The sequence below is a fragment of the Gnatocerus cornutus genome, chromosome 1, assembly GCF_029298725.1.
Source record: "Gnatocerus cornutus isolate USDA-ARS CGAHR chromosome 1, icGnaCorn1.1, whole genome shotgun sequence".
Taxonomy (NCBI): domain Eukaryota; kingdom Metazoa; phylum Arthropoda; class Insecta; order Coleoptera; family Tenebrionidae; genus Gnatocerus; species Gnatocerus cornutus.
This window is the reverse complement of record NC_142233.1, coordinates 17,311,514-17,329,931: the sequence shown is the minus strand read 5'-3', so window position 1 is coordinate 17,329,931 and position 18,418 is coordinate 17,311,514. Positions and strand designations below refer to the sequence as shown.

Below are 18,418 nucleotides of genomic sequence, written 5' to 3'. Positions count from 1 at the left end.
GTTACCATGGTAACAGCCAATCAGGCCGTGTGACTCGAGTCACGTGAGGGTAATATTTCCACGCGTTGAAATACGAGTAAGTATCATTTTGCTTCTATTAATAGATTGTGGATAAACAAACAATATTAAAACACTTGTTTATTTCAGTTCCGTTTCGAGTATACCCAATTCACACTAAAATCTTCTTGGCGCTCGCATTCTTCTTCACCCTCTTGAGTCGGTGTCCGCAGTAAATCCTCAGAAACACGCTCAGGAAAACAATGACGACCCCTGTAACTCCCGCCGCACTAATATGATGGTTATAAATAACGCAACTCAAAAGAACGGAAAATCCCTGTCGGATCGTCGTGATAATCGCAAAGACCAACGGGCCGAACTTGGAAATCGTACTAAAAATGAAGAACTGGCCACTGGCCGAACACACCGAGAGGACGATGCAATCGACGAAGAACCGCGGGTGCTGGAACATGAAGCTCAGAGAGGTGTAGAAAGCCTCCTGCTGTAACAGCGACACCGAAGTGAAGACGAAGGAGAAGAAGTTGACGAAGCACATCATTTGGATGGGTTTGATGGTGTAGGATTTGAAGAGGCGCCCTTGCCAGTTCGAGGTGAAGCTGTCGAACGTTATGTAGAGGAGCAGCAGGAGGATGCCGGAGATTGTCGTGACGGATGAGCTGGCGCGGTCGTTGCCCACGTCCAGCATGAAGAGGAGCATCCCCGCCGACAACACCACGGAGGTGGCGTACTCGTAGTACTCGTACTTTGTCTGGGAGATCAACTTCCCCATGACCATGACGGGGATGGGCTTGGCGGCCTTCGCCAGGACCTGGTGAGGGAACGACACGTACTTGAGCGCCTCGTATTGACACCAGGAGCTCAATATGTTACTCAGCGAGCAAAAGGTGAATTTGTACAAGGGGCAGTGGGGCTGCGTGTACTTCCGGTAGAGGATGTACAGCCCCGACATGGAGAAGGCGAGGACTCGGTTGACAAACACCAGAAACTGCGAGTCTTTGAAGGAGGCCGAAGTGCCCCCATTGGTGTACTGTTGCGTCATGACTTTCTCCTGCAACACCCCCCAGGTTAAATAAGACACCTGTAAGCCGACGAAGTGGAATGAAATTAACACGAACTCTTCGTACGTTGATCTTTGGTGTGTCAAGGGGGCGTGGTGGAAGTTCGCCGGGAATTCGTTCTCCCCGAAACATAACCGCGCGGCGCGGCGGCACCACCCCTCGCCGCCCCCTAAATAATTCACCCTGTGGATGTACCGGTAAGTCAGGTACCCTGGCAGGAAAATCGTCATGTAACTGAGCACGTTGACGAGGCCGTGGCTGATCCAACTGTACTCCTCCGGCGTGGATTTGACGAAATCTGTCTTCGCCACGACGCTGCTGAGGAGGTAAGTGAACGTGGCTGAAGACACGATTATCGTGCAGATAATAAACGGAGTTCGCTCCCCCATCGTTGGCGGAAGTGTAGAGAGCCGATTCACGTCATTCTTTGGGTGAATTAAACAATAATTAAAGCTGTGCGGGGGCTGCCGGTTTTGCGAGGGTGTCACATTACGGCGAGTGCTACAACAGAATTGGTTACACAGAAATGGGGGGCTGTCGTGGGGGATTTACGATTTCGGGGGCGTTGCGAGGGGAGGCCTACAAAAAGAGAGTTTTGGCGAGTCAATTGTTGATATGTCAAAACATAACCACAAACGTCAGAAGTGACACGAAGGTCCACCAATCCTAACAGTTGAATTGCCCCTGTTGTTAGGCAACTAACAATACACGCCTTCGTTCCACGAATCACGGTCTCCTAAACAAGCAGTGTTGTCACGTGTAGGGATTTTCCCCGAATTTAGGGAATTTTGAAGTAATGAAAGGAAAAGGTGTTTTTTTTCAATTATCGAACAAATCTAGGGGAATCTAGAAATTTAATTCTTTAACTGTTATTTTCGAAGCTGTTTTACAAAATATTTATTAATTCTGAGAAAATATTAGATATAATAGATACTTCCACAAGCAAATGACAAGTTTTTTAGTAATTTCTAAGTAATGCTTCTACCATTTGGTTACAATTTGACAAATACGACAATTTTTGTTTGATGTTTCGCAGAAATTGCGTTTATAAAATCAGCATTCTGTAAACGCTTTCCTAAACGACCAATCAAAAAGTCGCATCAAAATTTTGACATTGATTTTGACAAAACTTACACGTTTTTTTTTTCACTCAAAAATCCAATTCATATGCAACAGGAATGAAATACACAAAGAAAATTTCAACATTTTTGTGACCTTGGGTGGACATTTGCTACCTTACTAATTGTGGAAAAAGTCTCTGCAGGAAAAATAAGGTTTAGAGTGCCGCCAAATAAAATTCAAGGCGTCTAGGGATTTTCTCGGGATTTTTTTAGTTAGAATCTAGGGATCATTAAAATTTTGACCTGGCAACAATGTAAACAAGTGACAACTATTTTGACTTTTGACATTTGACAGTCGCTGTCAAATTTCCGTGCTACGAGTTCATTACAAATTCTTCTGGGTGATTGAAATTGGGTAAAATGCCCGCCGCCGTGGACAGCAACAAATCCGACCGTTCGGAGCAAATGTGGAAGGTCCTCAAAGCCCACATCCTCCGCGAACGCGCCCGCAAGAGACAAGAACGCGAAGCCGAGGTCGAGGAAGAACGCCTCCGGAAGGAACGAGAGGCCCGAGAACAACAAGACGTGATGACTTTGGGTGAGACGCGCGAGCAAATCTCACAACTGGAAACGAAACTGCAGAAGCTGAAAGAGGAGAAGCACCAGTTGTTCTTGCAGCTGAAGAAGGTATTGAATGAGGACGACAATCGCAGGCGACAGAAGGAGAATAAGTGAGTAGACGGGGAGGAGGGATGATCTAACACCAATGAAATGGTTTCATTTTATTGTCTAAAACTCAGTTCAAATAAGCCGCCAAACCGCAAACTTTAGAAAAACAAAAGTGTCGTTGTGGCGCGAAAAGTTTGAAATTTGAATTTGAACACTTTCAGTGATGTTTTGGCGATCCAAGCCTTGCCCACGGGGTTGGTGCACCAGCCGCTCTACATCTCCCCATCCATGCAGAGAAACGCGGTTCCTCAACAACAGAACGCGTTCAAGACTGCGGTGAAGAGACCCCGGAGCCCCAGTCCGCAGCCCTCAGTCCCTGTCTCGTCGTACCATCAAGGCTACGGGTACAAACCGCAAGTGGGGGCTGCATCCTATCAGAACTCCCCCCAGAGTAAGTCGCTCAGTTTCACCTCCAAGTTGTTTCTAATTTTGTTTGTTTTAGAAGACGACGGACGTCGCAACGAACTCGTGCGAGCAGTGTTGTGGAACAGTACGTACCTAACTTCACTCTCACCGTTTCTCATTGTTGTTTTTCCAGAAACCCCGCAGTACCCGAGTCAACCGACGACTTTCTACTCAGTGTCCCCTCAAGACATTTCCATGTACTATCCGATTGGTTCGATAGCGTCGCGAGAATCCGCACGGAACGTTTACGAGCCCCCGCGCCCCCAGACGTACCACCTCGAGCAGAAGTTGCCGGAGCACTACACTCTGAGGGCGCCGTCTTCGCATCATGTTATTCACGGGAGTTCGATTCCGCTGAGTCCGGCTCAGCCCCCGTCAAAGACCGGGAGTATCAGTGCTGGGTATCCTGTTAGGAGCCAGACGCAGTATCAGCAGTCGGCGCCCGCGTCGCTGTACACGGCGCAGAGTAGGCCGCTGTATCAGTCGCCCGGGACTCCGATGAACTACCCCCAGAGGGAGTAATCTCACAGGCATGAATATTTTAGGTTTGTTTGGAAGTTAGCGGTACGTGTAATAATTGCATAATTAAATGGTTTAGACTAGACAAAAGCACTTTTTGTCTAAATAGTCCAGGCAAAATAAACATGAACCTTGGAGAATAATTCGGATAAGGCTGTTTTTGGTGTGGTGGCGCCATCTATCCATAGTTTTGCATATTACATCAAGATACCGATATTACCCACAATTTTATAATTATTTGGGTAAAATCAAATCGACTTAACTTTTTTTTTAGTAACTTTAACTTTTAATTAACCTAACTTTTTTAGCAGCACATAGAGACTTTTGACAATTTATTTGGAACAATAAAATGAACGTCCCCACTTTTGTGTATTTTGCCTGGACTAAAAATTTACACTACCAACTTGATTAACTCTCCTCGATCTGCCGCTTCTGTTGATCCTCCACAATCGCGACATCGCGAACTCCACTCTTTAGAGTGAACACGACCATCGCCTCACTCAACACGTCGTTCCCGTCCTTCTCAAGATGCCGAATCCACGACAAAAGCGAGTCTTTGCTGGAGGTGCCAGTGGCGCACACACTCAAAATAACACCATCGTCTTGTTCGTGAACACTTGGTAGTACCCTCAGGTGCTTCGTCGGGGGTTTCAGATTAAAAAACGGGATGTTGAAATTAGTGACATCGTCTGGATCTTCTGTGCGGGTTTCAACGACCTTCGCGTTCTTCCTCAGTGTGAAGTAACTGACTTGGTTGTTCTTCAGCCACACTCTAAAGGGGCCCTCGACATACAGAGGCTCTGTTAAGTCGTGTTTGTTTAAGAGAGTTTTTTGCGTGGGGGCTTGGGCGCTCACGATCCACGTATCGTCGATGGCGTCCTCAATGTCTTTGCTTTGGTAGACTGTGAGCTGCGACTGGACGTCGGCGCTGCAGATGCGTTGGATGGCGCACTTCGCCAGTTCGAGAGTGCCATCGGGTAAAGGATTGGGCAGCGGCCACGGAGAGGCGTTCTTGAACTTCGGCATCCAGTACATCATGCGCCAGTACTTCCGCAACGGAAATCCTTTATTGCCGAAGATATTCGAGAGGAGCTCCTCCATGTCGTAGTCGGGCATCACCCCATTATCCTCCATTTGCTCCAATAAGTCAATAATACACTGCTGTTGTTTGGGGTAATGCATGAACTCCACCTGGAACATGTTGGTCGGGATAAACTTGCCTTTGGGGAGGACGTCGATCAGAGCTTTGTACACTTCCAGGTCTTTGTGCACTTGGAAACTCTCCATGTTCTTCAGCGCCGAATAAATGAACTCCACGTGTCCACGGCGGTACACTGCGTCTCTGTTGATGAAGATGTGGATCATGTCCAGGTAAGTATTCTTGTTCTTGTTTTCGATGTTCTCGAAGGCCTTCTGGACCACAATTTCTTTGGGTTTCGCGGCATCACCAAAGGCTCTGATGAGCGTTCGGTGGTGATCGGCAGTTGTTTTCAGTAAATTCTTGACTTTATTTAGAAACATTTTGACAGTTAGGTTAGGTCACGCATGTTTAGCCAATGTTGCCAACTTACGTTCTAAGTTCCCCCCCTAGATTCCCTAGAGTTAGGCAACCAACAATACATACATGAGCGGTTTGTTGCGTAGCACCTCAATAGACGGCACAATTTCTTTCAATGGGAAATTCTACGCACTACGCCGCAAAATCATGTTAATTTAATGTAAATTTATTAATAAATTAGGAAGTCGGCGTGCTCGGCGACCCCACGACGTCTATAATTTCGCCGCTTCCGATTTTATTCTCCAGTTCCAAGTTGCACAACAATTGCGTTGGTATCGTTAAGGTTTTTCCGGGATTCACAGCTTCATATTGATGCCGAAGCGACTGCAATTCGTACTCGCACGTACTCAGCGCCGATTTGATCTCCATCAATAAAACCATGTCGCTGCGTAGCTCGTTAAAGTGCTGACAAATCTCTTCAGTCGGTGTTGGATTCAACTCTGAAAAATTACGCGAATTTAATTGGTTGCAAATGTCTATTCAAGGTCACACATTTTATCGTGTGATTCGTTCTTGTTGCAATGGCGGGGAGTTATGTGAGTTGGGTTTTGGGGTACAAAATGTCAAATCCTAGGGAGACAATGATGCCAACTTTCAATAAAGAACTAAATTTCAACACACCTAGCCCCATCTCTTGCAGCAACTGTTCAATTCCTTTGGACTTCTTCTGCCCCACGTTGGCCGGGAGTTTCATCCTCTGCGACCTCAGGGAAACCCCGCTGTTCTTGTAGTCGGGAAATTTGATACCTGCAGTCTCAACCACCTGTAAAATGTGCTATTAAAACAAATTACTAAATATGAAAAAAAGTCACCAGAAATCTGTAACATCAAATTTTTTTGTGTAACGCAAGATACATACAGTCGTGTCGACCCGAGACGGCCTCGAAGGATTCGCGAGTTTCTTCTTCGGGAGTTTCTTATCCGATTTCTTCGGGGTTTCGGTCTGACTGTCCGCTTGACTGATCAATTTCTGCAAATCCTGAGTTTTCCGCTCCCTCTCCTTCTTCCTGGCTTCAATCTTCTTCAGCTCGCTCATCAAAAACTGCTCTTCGTCGATCTGTTCTTGAGTCCTGTCGTAGAGTTTCTTCAGTTGCTCTTTTCTCCGTTTTTCGTGGTCCACATCGTACGCGTAGTTCTTTTTCTCTCCTTTTAACTGAAACGGACGAAAATGAGTACAAAAAGCGAGTTTTACGGACGTACTTTGCTCATGACGCCGCAGATTTTGTAGTAGCGGTCTTTGATGTCTTCGACTGATCGTTTGGGGAACTTTTCCGTTTCGTATCTGTCGGCGATGAGGATAAACCGAAGATCGAATCTTTGAGCGAGTTCCATCATGTGATCGGTTTCTTCCTTCGTCCAGCCGTCCACTCGGAGGTGTTGTTGGTACTCGGCGTCCGTGTACGTGCAGATCTCCACTTTCTGCAACAAAAATTTGATTTTCTTCGTGTTTCTCCAACGAATTTATATTCGCACCTTGTTAAACTTGGCGAAGGGGTACTCCTTCGGCTCATCCGACGGCCGCCTCCAATGGTAAAACGTGGCTTTATCAGTCCTCGCAGGATTAGTAAAAGGCATCCACTTCCACTTCCGAGGTTTCCTCATCCCCAATTTCACTTTGACCTGTTTATATCCGTGCCCCGTATCGGACGGAAACAACGGCGACACGTCCTTGTTATCATTGTACAGAAGGGCAAACACTTCGCGGTGCATCCCCTCAGGTCGCTTCTGTGTCTTTGTGGTCGGGGGCGCCCGCTTTTTCGTTTTGTCCGAGCCGAGAATCGTCTCGCGGGTGATTTCTTGAGTTGGGTGCTCCAACTCCATGATGTCGCGCACGTCCGCCATGCTCCTGAAAAGGGGGCTGTGTGAAACATAACCTCAAACATTATTAGGCGAGGAAAAGTGCTGAGTTTAATGAAATCGGACTCACCGGCGGTTTGGGGGCTCCAATTACTCAAAAAGTAACACGTAGAGGCGTCAGTTGGGTGTAATTGTACTGTTTGATCACAAACTTCGATACAACGAGAAATTAGCGTTTGACATTTGTACGGCCAACTTCGCACACGTTTGTCTGTCAAATGTCAAAAGTTTCGCTGTTTCAAAACAACAATTTAGGTTAGTTTTATGCAGTGCTGCGTTTTTTCGTTTAGTTGCGTTTTTCCACGAGCGACTAAATGGCCGATGGCGAAAACAGCAATTCCAGTCAACAAATTCCGAATCAGCTCAAGTCATCGAATTTAGAATGCAAGAATCTCTACGATTATCTGAAGACCAGGCCGGCGGCCGTCTTGGAGAAGCTGTACAACCACCCAACGATTTGCCTGGCGGTGTACAGGTAAACCGGCAGCCCCCTTGTGTCTCGTGGTAATTTTCACCTTCGCAGAGAACTCCCTGAACTGGCAAGACAGTATGTAATTCGGATTCTGTTCGTTGAGCAACCGGTTCCTCAGGCGGTGGTGGCGTCATGGGGGGCCCAAGCCTTCTCAAAGTAATCCTTTCTGTAACCCGAACCTCCAAACTAACTTTTATTTTTGTAGAGAACACATTTATGTGAGTAAAGTCCTGAGCGAGCTCTCTGTATGGCAGGAGGCGCCAATTCCCGGGGGGCTCCTGGGGTGGATACTCTCCGTAACCTTTAAAAGGAACCTAAAGATGGCTCTATTGGGGGGGTACTGTAGTTTCTTCCCCAACTCTACACCTTTTCACGTGTTTTTTTGAAGGGGGAAGCCGTGGAGCATGTCTTCAGCCCTGGAAGTCGACAGTAAAGCCAGAGACGTCTCTTTCTTAGACGCGTACTCCCTGGAGCGATGGGAGTGCGTGCTGCACTACATGGTGGGGTCCCAACAACAAGAAGGCATCTCCGCCGACGCCGTTAGAATTCTCTTGCACGCGGGGTTAATGAAACGAGATGAAGACGATGGCAGCCCCGTTATCACCCGGCAAGGCTTCCAGTTCTTACTCCTCGACCGGCAGGCTCAAGTCTGGCACTTCATCCTCCAGTACTTGGACACGGTTGAGCAGCGAGGGCTCAGTTTAGTCGAGTGCTTAACATTCCTCTTCCAACTGTCTTTTAGTACGTTGGGAAAAGATTACAGCACTGAAGGAATGAGTGCTGGACTCCTCATCTTCCTCCAACACTTGCGGGAGTTTGGTTTGGTCTACCAAAGAAAACGGAAAGTCGGGAGGTTTTACCCCACTCGTTTAGCGTTGAACATCACCTGCACCCAAAGCGGCGACGGTCCGGTCCTGGAAGAGGACGCCGTCAAAGGAAACATCATTGTGGAAACAAACTACCGAGTCTACGCCTACACTGATTCCAATCTCCAGGTCGCACTAATCGGACTTTTCACAGAACTGATGTACAGGTCTGTTGGTACCACCAGTTGGTACCCATGCCTAACTTCATTTTTTTCAGGTTTCCCAACCTGGTCGTCGGTGTGGTCACCCGCGACTCGATCCGACAAGCTCTGAAAGGGGGAATCACCGCTGACCAAATCATAGGCTACTTAAAACAGCACGCGCATCCCCAAATGTTACAGGGGGAGGTAAAACAACCCCTACCGCCTACTGTGGTTGACCAGATTAAATTGTGGGAAATTGAACGCAATCGGTTGTCGTACTCGGAAGGAGTTTTGTACAGTCAATTCTTGTCGCAGGTTGGTATCACTGTGGCCGCCATTTTATTGTCAATACGATTGTGATTTTAGGCCGATTTCAATATACTCAGGGAATATACTCAGTCGAATGGGTATTTGATTTGGTGCAACAAAGAGAAACGGACTTTGATTATTAATAAGTTTGCTCATGATGATGTGAAGAAGTTTTGGAAGAGGTACTCCAAGGGGAGTTAAGTTTTGTGGTGGAAATACAAGTTCCAACGCGTTGTGGTTGTTTTAATCGCATTTAAACCAAATTCAGAATGTTTTTAGACGGCAGGATTTAAAAGGGATAAGTTAGATACCTGTAATGAGTGCATGCCAATTTTGGTTGATAGATGGCGCCACAACATAGGAGAAGAGCACCGATTGTTAGATACTTTTAAAAAAATATATTACAAATACTATATATAATGTGCATTTGTTTTTTTATTGGCGCCCATAAAAAAACTGTGCAGGAAAAATAGGGTGAGAAAATGTTCTATCATTAATTCGCAATTTAGATGTTCGTATTTAATATGGGTAAGAGTTGACAATGCAATACAATAAATAAATAAATATCCAAACAAAACAAGTACATAATAGTGTATAAAAACTGACCGAAACTCACGTAATTTAATTACCGATTTGTAAAGAGTAAATTCCTGGTCAAAAAACCGAATTCGAAATAGCTGCGTTCAATTAAGTTGTACACCAATCACAATGAATATTTATACAGGGTGGACAATAATAAAGCAGCAAACAAATATAGTAGGCCTTGCTTTTTTCACGTGACCACTCCGTGTAACTATTGCAACCAAATTTTATTGCTCGTTACTGTGAGTGATTTTAAAAAATTTTCAAAATCGCTCTGAATTAATATCAATTTAGAAACGGAACTACCTCAGAGGAGTATTAAAGGCCTAATAACATCTAGGAAAATCGAAATTGGTGGCAGTGATACAATTTTCATCACTTTCACTAGTTTTTCTACGCCTAAAATTAATTTAAAGAGCAGTAATTAGTAGTAACAGTAATTAGAAATAAAATTTAAAAAAAAAACAGTCACAAGTCTTTAAGTTAAATTGGGCATTCACACATGTAAATCATTCTGGCGTGATATATACAAAAATAAAAATCACATGCATGCTCCATTATCACAACAGTGGGCGCGAAATTTAAAAAAACGAAGGTAGAATCTAAACCGTTTGTGCGTTGTTCCCGTTGATTCTCTCCATTTCCACCAAGTTTCTTCTCAAGTCTTCTTTAGTAGTACTGGAATTTGATTGGAATAGCGTGGAGAAGACGCGAGCCTGAAAAATACACACTTATCAAATTTATTTTAAATACAAAACTACAAAAAGAATGACAGTATCGCATGTCAAAAAAAGAATGAGAACGGGTTCAATCCAAGACATCCGTTTTTCCTCAGCACACTTGATTGGAACATGCGATGCGTCCATTTAGTTTTGTTAGTAAATTTAGCAATAAAACGTAAAGTAGTACCTCCATCTTAAAACTATTATATACATGCTCATGCGGCGTCTGTGGCAGTACCTGGGATGAACTCATATTCCCTATTTTTTGTCTCAAATTTCCCTAAATAAGCAGCCTGTAACATCACATTGATTATCACGTGACCAACAAACGTTGTGATTGGAGTAAGCAGCGATTATACCGACTCTAATTACAAATTTTGTTGATCGCAAATACAGCGTGATTCTTTTCAATCAGAGGCGGCGTTGACTTTTGTGGGTGTGTCGTTTCTTACACCACACCAATGCGAAAAAATTGCGCTTTTCGCAAGAGTAGAAGTTATGGAAACGTTTGTCGGAACTACAATAAAATATCGTTTTCGTGAAAACGGCCAAAACTTCTTCAGACACTCGCAATCCGTTAATTAAAAACGAAAATTAAATCTGACAGATGACGGATTTTTGACAGTTGGCTTGGAGGCATTGATCATGCAGCAATATTTCCCCAATATTTAACTGTTGTAAACATATATAGGGGAAGAGCGCCCGAATATTGGATGGTTGCCTAATATTGGATACCTAACGAGACTTTAGTTGCCGCTAAGTCATTAGCTGCAATTTGACAAGATTTCAGGTCATAATTCCTCGCACGTGTCAGTTTTTCAATATGGCGAAAATAACAACACGAAAGTCTTTTGTGATAATTTGATAATTTGCATATTTTGTTTGCGCGGGTTTAAATACATACATTTATTTATTAAATTTTTATTTATTGGGTAAGTAAATACCGAATTTTTCAATTTCTCAATATTAGATATCCAATATTAAGTAACCATGTAATTGAATGTTACACAAGGTGTTTATAAATGTTTTCAGCATCAAGAGGTAAAGTGGGTTTAGATTTTTCAACTGACATTTGTAGTTAACCTCAATCATAGAGCAAAATAAGTTTTAAGAAGAAAACCGTTTTAGTTGTGGTTTGAAACCTGAAAATCAAAAATTTGGACACAAAACATTATAAATAATTTTCAAGATAGTTATATTCACTACGAAAACAAAGCGGCAAAGTAGTGCACGACAGGAATTCCAGAGCCATTTATGATGCTAGAAACATTTATATTAAAGGACGTCGTTGACTACATTTTTATTAATTATTACGACTTACTTTTCAGTTACTTGTTCATTAAAATACTATTAAACCTTTATAAATAAATGAAAACAATATTTTTATTTTCGGCTCCTATTATTGGATCTTCCATATTCGGATCTCTGATACCCATTATTGGATATCCAGTATTAGGAAACTTTATTTAGAACCTCAAATTTATGACAAAATACATATTTGCCGATAATCGGATATTTTTTTGTAATTTAAGCGTATGGATCATAAAATAAACATTTCAAACTCAATATAAATAAATAATTTAATTGATTCAATTTAAAAGCAAGTATTTTTAATAAATTTTCATTAAAAAAGTATTCAATATTCGGTACACTTCCCCTATAAATTTTACCATTTTTCTCAGAAATTGCAAATGATAAGAATTTTAAATTTTGGGGACAAAAGTAAGCTGATAGGATGAATCGAATAAATAGATTCACATTTACGACACATCCGGTTATGCCGGAAGTGGCAGTCAACTTGCTTATTAAAAATGGAACACTATATTTTATTGCATTTTTGAATTCTATGTGCAAATTGAAGATCACTTTTTATATACCATACTCTACCTACATTTCTGAAATATATCGATTTTCCAAAAAAAAATAAAATTTGCATTACAAAAAAAAATATTTCCACAAACATTTTTGATTTTTTTTATTTTTATTAGACCACCAAATTTGTTTATAAAAGATCCACATAAAAATAAATTATTAACATTCCAAAGCATGCTTCAAAAAATTGGAAACAAGAGTAAAAACACTTCTTTTTTTCGTATTGTTAGTAGGAAATAGGTGTCCAATACATAAAGTTAACGCAAAATTTTATTGTACGTTTGTATAGTGCTTATTTTCCACTTCACTTCTGTTGTGTATTTTTTTTTTACAAAAATCAAGATATCTCTGAAATTGTTCAAATTAAGTATAGCACATTAACCATAAAGTCACCCTTAATTTCGATGTAGAATCTGAAAAGAATAATATATGGGGTGTTTCATTTTAAATAAGCAAGTTGACTACTACTTCCGGCATAACCGGAAGTGTCACAAATATGTGAATATTGTCATTCGATTTGTCTTATTCGCTTATTTTTGTTCCCAAAATTTCAAATTCTCACCTTTTGTAGTTTATGAGAAAAACGTCAAAACGTTTACAAGGGTTAATCAAATTTGAGTAAATGTGTAAAAAATGGGTTCAATTCGCGTTGCTCGCGTGTTTTGACAGTTCATTGGTGACGCAACAGCAATTTTCTGTCCCCCATATTAAAACAATGAAATTCTGCCCCCCTGCCCCCAGTTGATTCTACGCCCATGTGCTCCTTCATCACATTGAGAATTCGCTAAGACCTACGTTCCAAACTCCAAATTATTATTAAAAAGAATCACTCTGTGTGTTTATAATCTCCAGACTACGTAATTCTACCTAATTCAGGTTTAACGACTTAGTTGGCTAATCACACAGTTAATTACAACGCAAACTGAGGTGTCGTGTCTAACTTCACTCCAAACAAGCAAAAGTCACTGACACTTACAGTGACGCAAGCTACGATGGTCCCAATTGCTAAACCGCTAAGAACGTCACTCCAGTGATGTTTGTAGTCTGATATCCTCGTCATCGCGACGAAAACCGCCGCCAAAACCGCCAAAAATTGTAAAGCGTGCTTTAGCAGTTTTGATCCGTCCCAGTCCATTCGTCTTTGCAAATAAATGGCGAAATACAGCATCGTGTACATGGAGAAAGAGGAATGTCCAGAAGGGAAAGACAATCTGAAAAAAAAAAATTAAATTGGGGACATTCCGGAGATATCTCACCTCATCTCTTTCATTATTCTTGCATCATTCTTATATTTACTGTTTGTACAGTTAAAATCTTCGTGATAAACGTGCTGGTTTTCCGGTAAGGTGCAATTAATGCTGGGCAAACAGACGGTGAGGAAATGGGGGCGCAGACGCCCAACCGTGTATTTCATGATGTCGGTGGTGAGCTGCGAGCACGCCATCCCGAAGGCGAAGACGAGGATCACGTAGTAGAAGTTGTAGACCCAGAAGGGGATTTCGAAACCCACGAAGAATACTTTCTTGGTCGTCTGGGGCTGATTCAGGAACTCGATCAGCAGCATCTGCGGACAAGCAAGCCGTGCATTATCGTTTGTTTATCGCTAACTTGATCCGTTTATGCGAAATGTGATTGGGCGAGCATGACGTCACGATGCCCAGAATGGCTGATTGTGTATTAAAAATGTATAGCGCCCGTCTGCTTCCGGCTTTTAGTGACTCTCGTAAACTTCCCAGATCAATAAAAACTTAGTCATCAAAATGTGACGAGGAGAAAACAGACGGACGGTTTCTTTGGGGGGAAAACAATCCACTATAGACGGCAAAAAAAAGAAACACATGTGAAGTGGTTATGGTGATTGATAACAGACGAATGTGGAAACTGTCGTTGCTGTGATAAAGAGTTGTTCAATTTTTTCCAAGGCCCTCTGTTATCGTTGCACAATTTACTTCAAACATGACATCGAGCGGGCTTTGAAACTCTGACAAAAACGAGCCTACTAGATCGTAGGATTTATCCAAGTCGACTAGATTTGCTTTGAGTCATCTTTTTTTATTATGTCTACAGTTCACACGCAACTCGATGTGATTCACTGATGACAATCAAAACGAATAAAAAGAAACACACTTACGACGATTGTATTCATGACAATCCCGACGATATAGAGATAAATACTGGGAACTGTTGATGGGTGATATGGGTGTAATAAGTCTTCATCGTTGCAGAAAAATCCTCTTCGGTATGGACTTCCCCAAAGGAACATAAACAGAATGGGGAACCCCACTGGAACAAAAAAACTTTGAATTGGGTGCCAACCTAACAAAAAAAAAAGTGGAAAAATTACATCACAGAAATCAGCTTTTGTAAACATGATAATGACCCGATATCTGGAAATCAGTAAAGAAATTTATAAATATTTACTGAGAAAAAGATTATAAATATTTTATCTAATTTTATCTAATATGTTTTCCCAAAAATAAAGCCGAAATGAAACACTTTTATGGGATTTTTATTACGTAAAACACTTCCGGTTATGCCGGAAATAGAAAACAATGGTGCACCGTACGACCAAACAGAACGGCCCCTCATTAATAATAGTTATTTATGTAGCAAGTCAGTAAAGTGATTCTTTATCGAACGAGTCGGAGATTACAAGCCGAGCGAGGTGAGTAACAAATGAGTGCGATCAAGACACTTAGACAAGACGTAGGGCATAAAAATTTTTATCGCCAACTGGAAACAGTTGCAGGGTCATATCTCGTTCTGCTGTTTTAAAACATGAATTTCTTGTTTGAATCAAAATTTGAAATTTGCGGCAGGTAAACATTTTTATTGTACAGTTAGCAGTAGTAGAAAAAAACTCATTTGTCTTAATGTTGTTTTACATACCTGTAGATAGTCGTTTGTAAATGAGCAGTATGTTGTTTTACACAATCGTCGGTTCATAAATTCGGTTGTTTGTTGTCGAACGTGGATTTTAAGCCCGGATTTTGAATCTGCGCGAAATTCTGCGTAAAATGAGCCTTAATAACGCATAAGTAGTCCAAAAATTAAGCGATTAATCGACCGAAGAAGTCATGAAACTAAAAAAAAATTGTTTTAGACTTTCGGAAAATCTAAAAGCAAATTAATTTATTCCCAAAAATTAGCTAGAAGTTTGGCATAGTTTTAGTCATGAATTTTTGCAAAAAACTACAACTTTCGAATTTTTTGAAATCTAAAAACTATTTTTTATGTAAAAAATCGCGAGAAAAACGATGGCGCAAACCGCATTCCAATATCTGGAATAGTTTCCGAGATATTTAGTTTCAAAATGAAAAATAAAAATCAACTATCCGAAACTTTGATCGGCCATAACTTAGTTACTTGTTGTCGTACGTAAATTTTGATCCCGGATTTGGAATCTGCGCGAAATTCTGCGAAAAATGAGCCCCAATAACGCAAATTTGCTCCAAAAATAAGCGAGAAATCGACCAAAAAATTTACATAGTTTTAGTTACTAGTACAATAAAGTGAACGTTTACTTCCGCAAGTCACTATGATAATGCATCGCTTTTTAGACTGTCACTACAAAAATTATTATTTACAAAACTACCAACTTTATTTCGTGACGATTAGATCCTTGGATATAATCAAAGTTACGTAAGTAACTCTCAAAGATAAACGATAAAAAAATTATCTGTTTTAGTCATAATTCTGTTTTTATGACCACTTTCATTATTAATAATTCACCACTTTTTAACAATAAAGTTATAAAACTGCGCTTACGTATTTCCCGAGGTGTTAATAGCAAAGATAATAAAAAGAAAAGACGAATAAACATAATTAGCGCCATTGTTTGCGCATGTCTTTGATAGTGAATGTCAATGTCACCGCATCTACATAAACATAACCTAACGTTGCATTATTTTGTTTATTTTCTTTTGCGTAATTAAATTATCCACGGCCCACTTGACTCGTGAGGTAATGAAAGGTTTGAAAACAGTTTGAGGCTGTAAAAACGAAGAATGAGAAAATTTCAAATTCACGTTAATTAATCACAGACATGCGATCTTTCATCGTGGCCTACTTTAAAACAACCCAGTTTAGGGACAAGGGGTGATACCAACTGTGTTTATCACAGGTAAATCAATAAATATGTTATCTCTCTAAATTAGGGGAAATAAATATAAATAAAAAATGCAAAAACTCACCACACATTAATAAAATAACATCCAAAACGAGCTTTTTCGCTGGCAAAACAATCGACGACTCCTCACTTGCCATTATTGCCACCAATCACAGGTAATCTATTTATTTATATTTCTGTGGTAATACTATTGTTGCAGGTCGAACTAAAAAAGTTTGACGGATTCTGGACAAAATCTCAATAACCCGTTTCTTAATAAAAAAGATTTTCCTTTTTTTCCCATCCTAATTCATTCTCTTTTGTCATCCGAGACCACATGCCGTGCTTTCATTCATCGAAAATGGGAGAAACTGACGTTTGACACTTGATCACAGCACACTACGCGATCGCCGAGTTCACTACACTGACTACAATAAGTCAGAAGTCAACTGAAAAATTTAACCAATGTAACCAACCAACACACCTGAATAAAATGTTGCAACTGCGCAGTAATCAATTATCGTATTTCGTATTGGGAATTACGAGTTTGTACATTTTTACCTCATTTTTGTAGGTTTGGCGCTGTTGCGATGACAATTAAACTTTGATCTCGGGTTGAGAGAAATCTTGGGCGAATTATTCATCGAGGCAGGGCCGGATTGGGGGGTTTAGAGTCGGAGTTTTTAGATGTTTTTTAACGTTTTTAAGGACCGGCACTACTTAATTATTGCGTAACGTATATTCACGGCGAATTTTATGTCAAAACTGGCAAATGTCAAACTTTGGGGAGGCAATGATACCAACCTTGTCATATTCAAAATTTCTTAGAATTTAGCTTTTGCACAAAACTTGAAAAATTTGCCTTTTTATTACAGGGACGGGCAAAATAAAGTGCAACGACATTGTAGCTCAAAAATCAAACAGTTGAACTACTAACAGGACGTTTTCATAACTACCAAAACTAAAGGCGATTTTTGTGGGCCTAAATTTAAAATGCGCCGCTGTGATCGGTCGTTTAGTTAAAATTTGACAGTTTACAGAACTTCGAAAAACAGTGGCGTAACATGAGGTGAGATTGCTCAAAACACATTCGTTTTATGGGTGGAAATTCTTGAAATCTCGGCGTTGTCGACTACAATTCGCGTTTTTCAGTGTGTTTTAATAACACTGAAACAATTCGTAGGTGTTGTCTGATGAGCCCCCGATACTTCTACGCCTATGTGTCAAGCGTTTTAGGGTACAAAAAACGATCGTGTAAGTTCAGTTAATGTAATTCAAGTTGATTCTTACCGTTTCTGAGGGGAATTTCACTTGGAGCAACTTGAGGACACGCACTAATTAATACGCAGCAAATCTCATGTCAAAATTGTCAAATGTCGAGGGCGATGCCAACCTAGTCATCTTAAAATTTCCAAAGTTGATTCGTCAAGATTTCAACTTGAAATAAACAAATAACTATCAAAGTGGAGTTTTATAACCAAACTGACTGTAAAATTACAGTTTTTAAGCAAAAGTGGCATCTGAAGACAACTTCACGTCAGTAGGAACACATCTTTAAGAAACCGCATTACTTAATTATAACGTGGTCTAAATTCACACCGAACCTTATGTTAAAACTGGCAAATGTTAAATTTTGGGGAGGCAATGATACCAACCTTCTCACAAAATGCACGAAATGTCACAAATCATAATTCTAGTCTCTGAAAAACAAATAATTCTTAAAGCTTAGCTTTTGCACAAAACTCTTTGAAAAATTGTAGGGCAGAAATCAAACAGTTGACCTACTAATAGGACGTTATCATGACTACCAATAGAAAAGGCGATTTTTCCTGCAGAGAATTTTTGTGGGCGCCAAATTTAAAATGCGCCTCTGTGATTCGTCGTTCGGCTGTGTTTTTAAAAACGACCAACACTGCACGCTTCTTCCACTTTACAACCCGCAACGTTGCCGATATTTTTTGGTGATAAAATAAAATAGGTTAGTTTTCTGATTGACATTTGATTACACAACGGCTTTCACGCTGTGTCGAGTCTTTTTAGGATTAATTGTTTGTTTTACAGTCCACAGGCTGTAAAAGAGACGTTTTTTTGACATAAAAACTGCGTAATTTTCAGAAATGTCACGAATCTGACATTTGT

General features: G+C 40.9%; 6 protein-coding genes across 9 annotated transcripts; 2 read left to right on the top strand and 4 right to left on the bottom strand.

The window, feature by feature from the left end:
- Window positions 1–123: 123 nt before the first annotated feature.
- On the bottom strand, window positions 124–1,765 carry sll (adenosine 3'-phospho 5'-phosphosulfate transporter 1). Its single transcript, XM_088048913.1, has 2 exons — window positions 1,629–1,765; window positions 124–1,577 (listed from the first exon to the last, which is right to left on the bottom strand). The coding sequence occupies exon 2, from the start codon at window positions 1,463–1,465 to the stop codon at window positions 170–172; it is 1,296 nt and encodes a 431-aa protein (XP_087905039.1). The 5' UTR covers window positions 1,466–1,577; window positions 1,629–1,765; the 3' UTR covers window positions 124–169.
- Window positions 1,766–2,533: 768 nt separating this feature from the next.
- On the top strand, window positions 2,534–4,099 carry LOC148180635 (uncharacterized). Its single transcript, XM_088048867.1, has 4 exons — window positions 2,534–2,868; window positions 3,028–3,257; window positions 3,309–3,356; window positions 3,405–4,099. The coding sequence occupies exons 1-4, from the start codon at window positions 2,558–2,560 to the stop codon at window positions 3,791–3,793; spliced, it is 978 nt and encodes a 325-aa protein (XP_087904993.1). The 5' UTR covers window positions 2,534–2,557; the 3' UTR covers window positions 3,794–4,099.
- Window positions 4,100–4,110: 11 nt separating this feature from the next.
- Window positions 4,111–5,396, bottom strand: ECSIT (evolutionarily conserved signaling intermediate in Toll pathway, mitochondrial). The gene has a single exon (XM_088048857.1). It carries the CDS (start codon window positions 5,309–5,311, stop codon window positions 4,199–4,201), a length of 1,113 nt encoding a protein of 370 aa, XP_087904983.1. The 5' UTR covers window positions 5,312–5,396; the 3' UTR covers window positions 4,111–4,198.
- Window positions 5,397–5,498: 102 nt separating this feature from the next.
- DMAP1 (DNA methyltransferase 1 associated protein 1) lies at window positions 5,499–7,364 on the bottom strand. Of its 3 annotated transcripts, none has more exons than XM_088048835.1 (6): window positions 7,276–7,364; window positions 6,822–7,206; window positions 6,549–6,767; window positions 6,208–6,501; window positions 5,970–6,123; window positions 5,499–5,788 (listed from the first exon to the last, which is right to left on the bottom strand). In XM_088048835.1, exons 2-6 carry the CDS (start codon window positions 7,188–7,190, stop codon window positions 5,526–5,528), a joined length of 1,299 nt encoding a protein of 432 aa, XP_087904961.1. In that variant the 5' UTR covers window positions 7,191–7,206; window positions 7,276–7,364; the 3' UTR covers window positions 5,499–5,525. The 3 variants fall into 3 exon arrangements, with proteins under 3 accessions (XP_087904961.1, XP_087904953.1, XP_087904971.1); XM_088048827.1 differs by having other exon boundaries at window positions 6,822–7,194; XM_088048845.1 differs by having other exon boundaries at window positions 5,970–6,111; window positions 6,822–7,194.
- A 147-nt stretch (window positions 7,365–7,511) lies between these two features.
- On the top strand, window positions 7,512–9,385 carry mrn (general transcription factor IIH subunit 4 marionette). Its single transcript, XM_088048902.1, has 6 exons — window positions 7,512–7,680; window positions 7,729–7,833; window positions 7,883–8,014; window positions 8,066–8,710; window positions 8,761–9,001; window positions 9,053–9,385. Exons 1-6 carry the CDS (start codon window positions 7,520–7,522, stop codon window positions 9,194–9,196), a joined length of 1,428 nt encoding a protein of 475 aa, XP_087905028.1. The 5' UTR covers window positions 7,512–7,519; the 3' UTR covers window positions 9,197–9,385.
- A 114-nt stretch (window positions 9,386–9,499) lies between these two features.
- On the bottom strand, window positions 9,500–16,449 carry LOC148180631 (putative phosphatidate phosphatase). 2 transcript variants are annotated; one of them, XM_088048891.1, is made up of 6 exons: window positions 16,365–16,449; window positions 14,303–14,454; window positions 13,428–13,735; window positions 13,148–13,382; window positions 10,487–10,592; window positions 10,203–10,293 (listed from the first exon to the last, which is right to left on the bottom strand). In XM_088048891.1, the coding sequence occupies exons 1-5, from the start codon at window positions 16,435–16,437 to the stop codon at window positions 10,515–10,517; spliced, it is 846 nt and encodes a 281-aa protein (XP_087905017.1). In that variant the 5' UTR covers window positions 16,438–16,449; the 3' UTR covers window positions 10,203–10,293; window positions 10,487–10,514. The 2 variants fall into 2 exon arrangements, with proteins under 2 accessions (XP_087905008.1, XP_087905017.1); XM_088048882.1 differs by lacking the exon at window positions 10,487–10,592 and having other exon boundaries at window positions 9,500–10,293.
- Window positions 16,450–18,418: the final 1,969 nt, after the last annotated feature.

What these genes read in the sequence shown, in the direction of transcription:
- LOC148180635 (XM_088048867.1), top strand. Translation starts at nt 2,558, where the DNA reads ATGCCCGCCGCCGTGGACAGCAACAAATCCGACCGTTCGGAGCAAATG. An exon ending in CTATCAGAACTCCCCCCAGA is followed by an intron (nt 3,258 to 3,308) that starts GTAAGTCGCTCA and finishes TGTTTGTTTTAG; the next exon opens with AAGACGACGGACGTCGCAAC. An exon ending in GCGAGCAGTGTTGTGGAACA is followed by an intron (nt 3,357 to 3,404) that starts GTACGTACCTAA and finishes TTGTTTTTCCAG; the next exon opens with AAACCCCGCAGTACCCGAGT.
- mrn (XM_088048902.1), top strand. Translation starts at nt 7,520, where the DNA reads ATGGCCGATGGCGAAAACAGCAATTCCAGTCAACAAATTCCGAATCAG. An exon ending in TTCACAGAACTGATGTACAG is followed by an intron (nt 8,711 to 8,760) that starts GTCTGTTGGTAC and finishes CATTTTTTTCAG; the next exon opens with GTTTCCCAACCTGGTCGTCG. An exon ending in ACAGTCAATTCTTGTCGCAG is followed by an intron (nt 9,002 to 9,052) that starts GTTGGTATCACT and finishes TTGTGATTTTAG; the next exon opens with GCCGATTTCAATATACTCAG.
- DMAP1 (XM_088048835.1), bottom strand. Translation starts at nt 7,190, where the DNA reads ATGGCGGACGTGCGCGACATCATGGAGTTGGAGCACCCAACTCAAGAA. An exon ending in CCTTCGCCAAGTTTAACAAG is followed by an intron (nt 6,768 to 6,821) that starts GTGCGAATATAA and finishes TTTTTGTTGCAG; the next exon opens with AAAGTGGAGATCTGCACGTA. An exon ending in CGTCTCGGGTCGACACGACT is followed by an intron (nt 6,124 to 6,207) that starts GTATGTATCTTG and finishes TTGTTTTAATAG; the next exon opens with CACATTTTACAGGTGGTTGA.
- ECSIT (XM_088048857.1), bottom strand. Translation starts at nt 5,311, where the DNA reads ATGTTTCTAAATAAAGTCAAGAATTTACTGAAAACAACTGCCGATCAC.
- LOC148180631 (XM_088048882.1), bottom strand. Translation starts at nt 16,437, where the DNA reads ATGGCAAGTGAGGAGTCGTCGATTGTTTTGCCAGCGAAAAAGCTCGTT. An exon ending in TGTTATTTTATTAATGTGTG is followed by an intron (nt 14,455 to 16,364) that starts GTGAGTTTTTGC and finishes TTTTTGTTCCAG; the next exon opens with TGGGGTTCCCCATTCTGTTT. An exon ending in AGAATAATGAAAGAGATGAG is followed by an intron (nt 13,383 to 13,427) that starts GTGAGATATCTC and finishes TTTTTTTTTCAG; the next exon opens with ATTGTCTTTCCCTTCTGGAC.
- sll (XM_088048913.1), bottom strand. Translation starts at nt 1,465, where the DNA reads ATGGGGGAGCGAACTCCGTTTATTATCTGCACGATAATCGTGTCTTCA.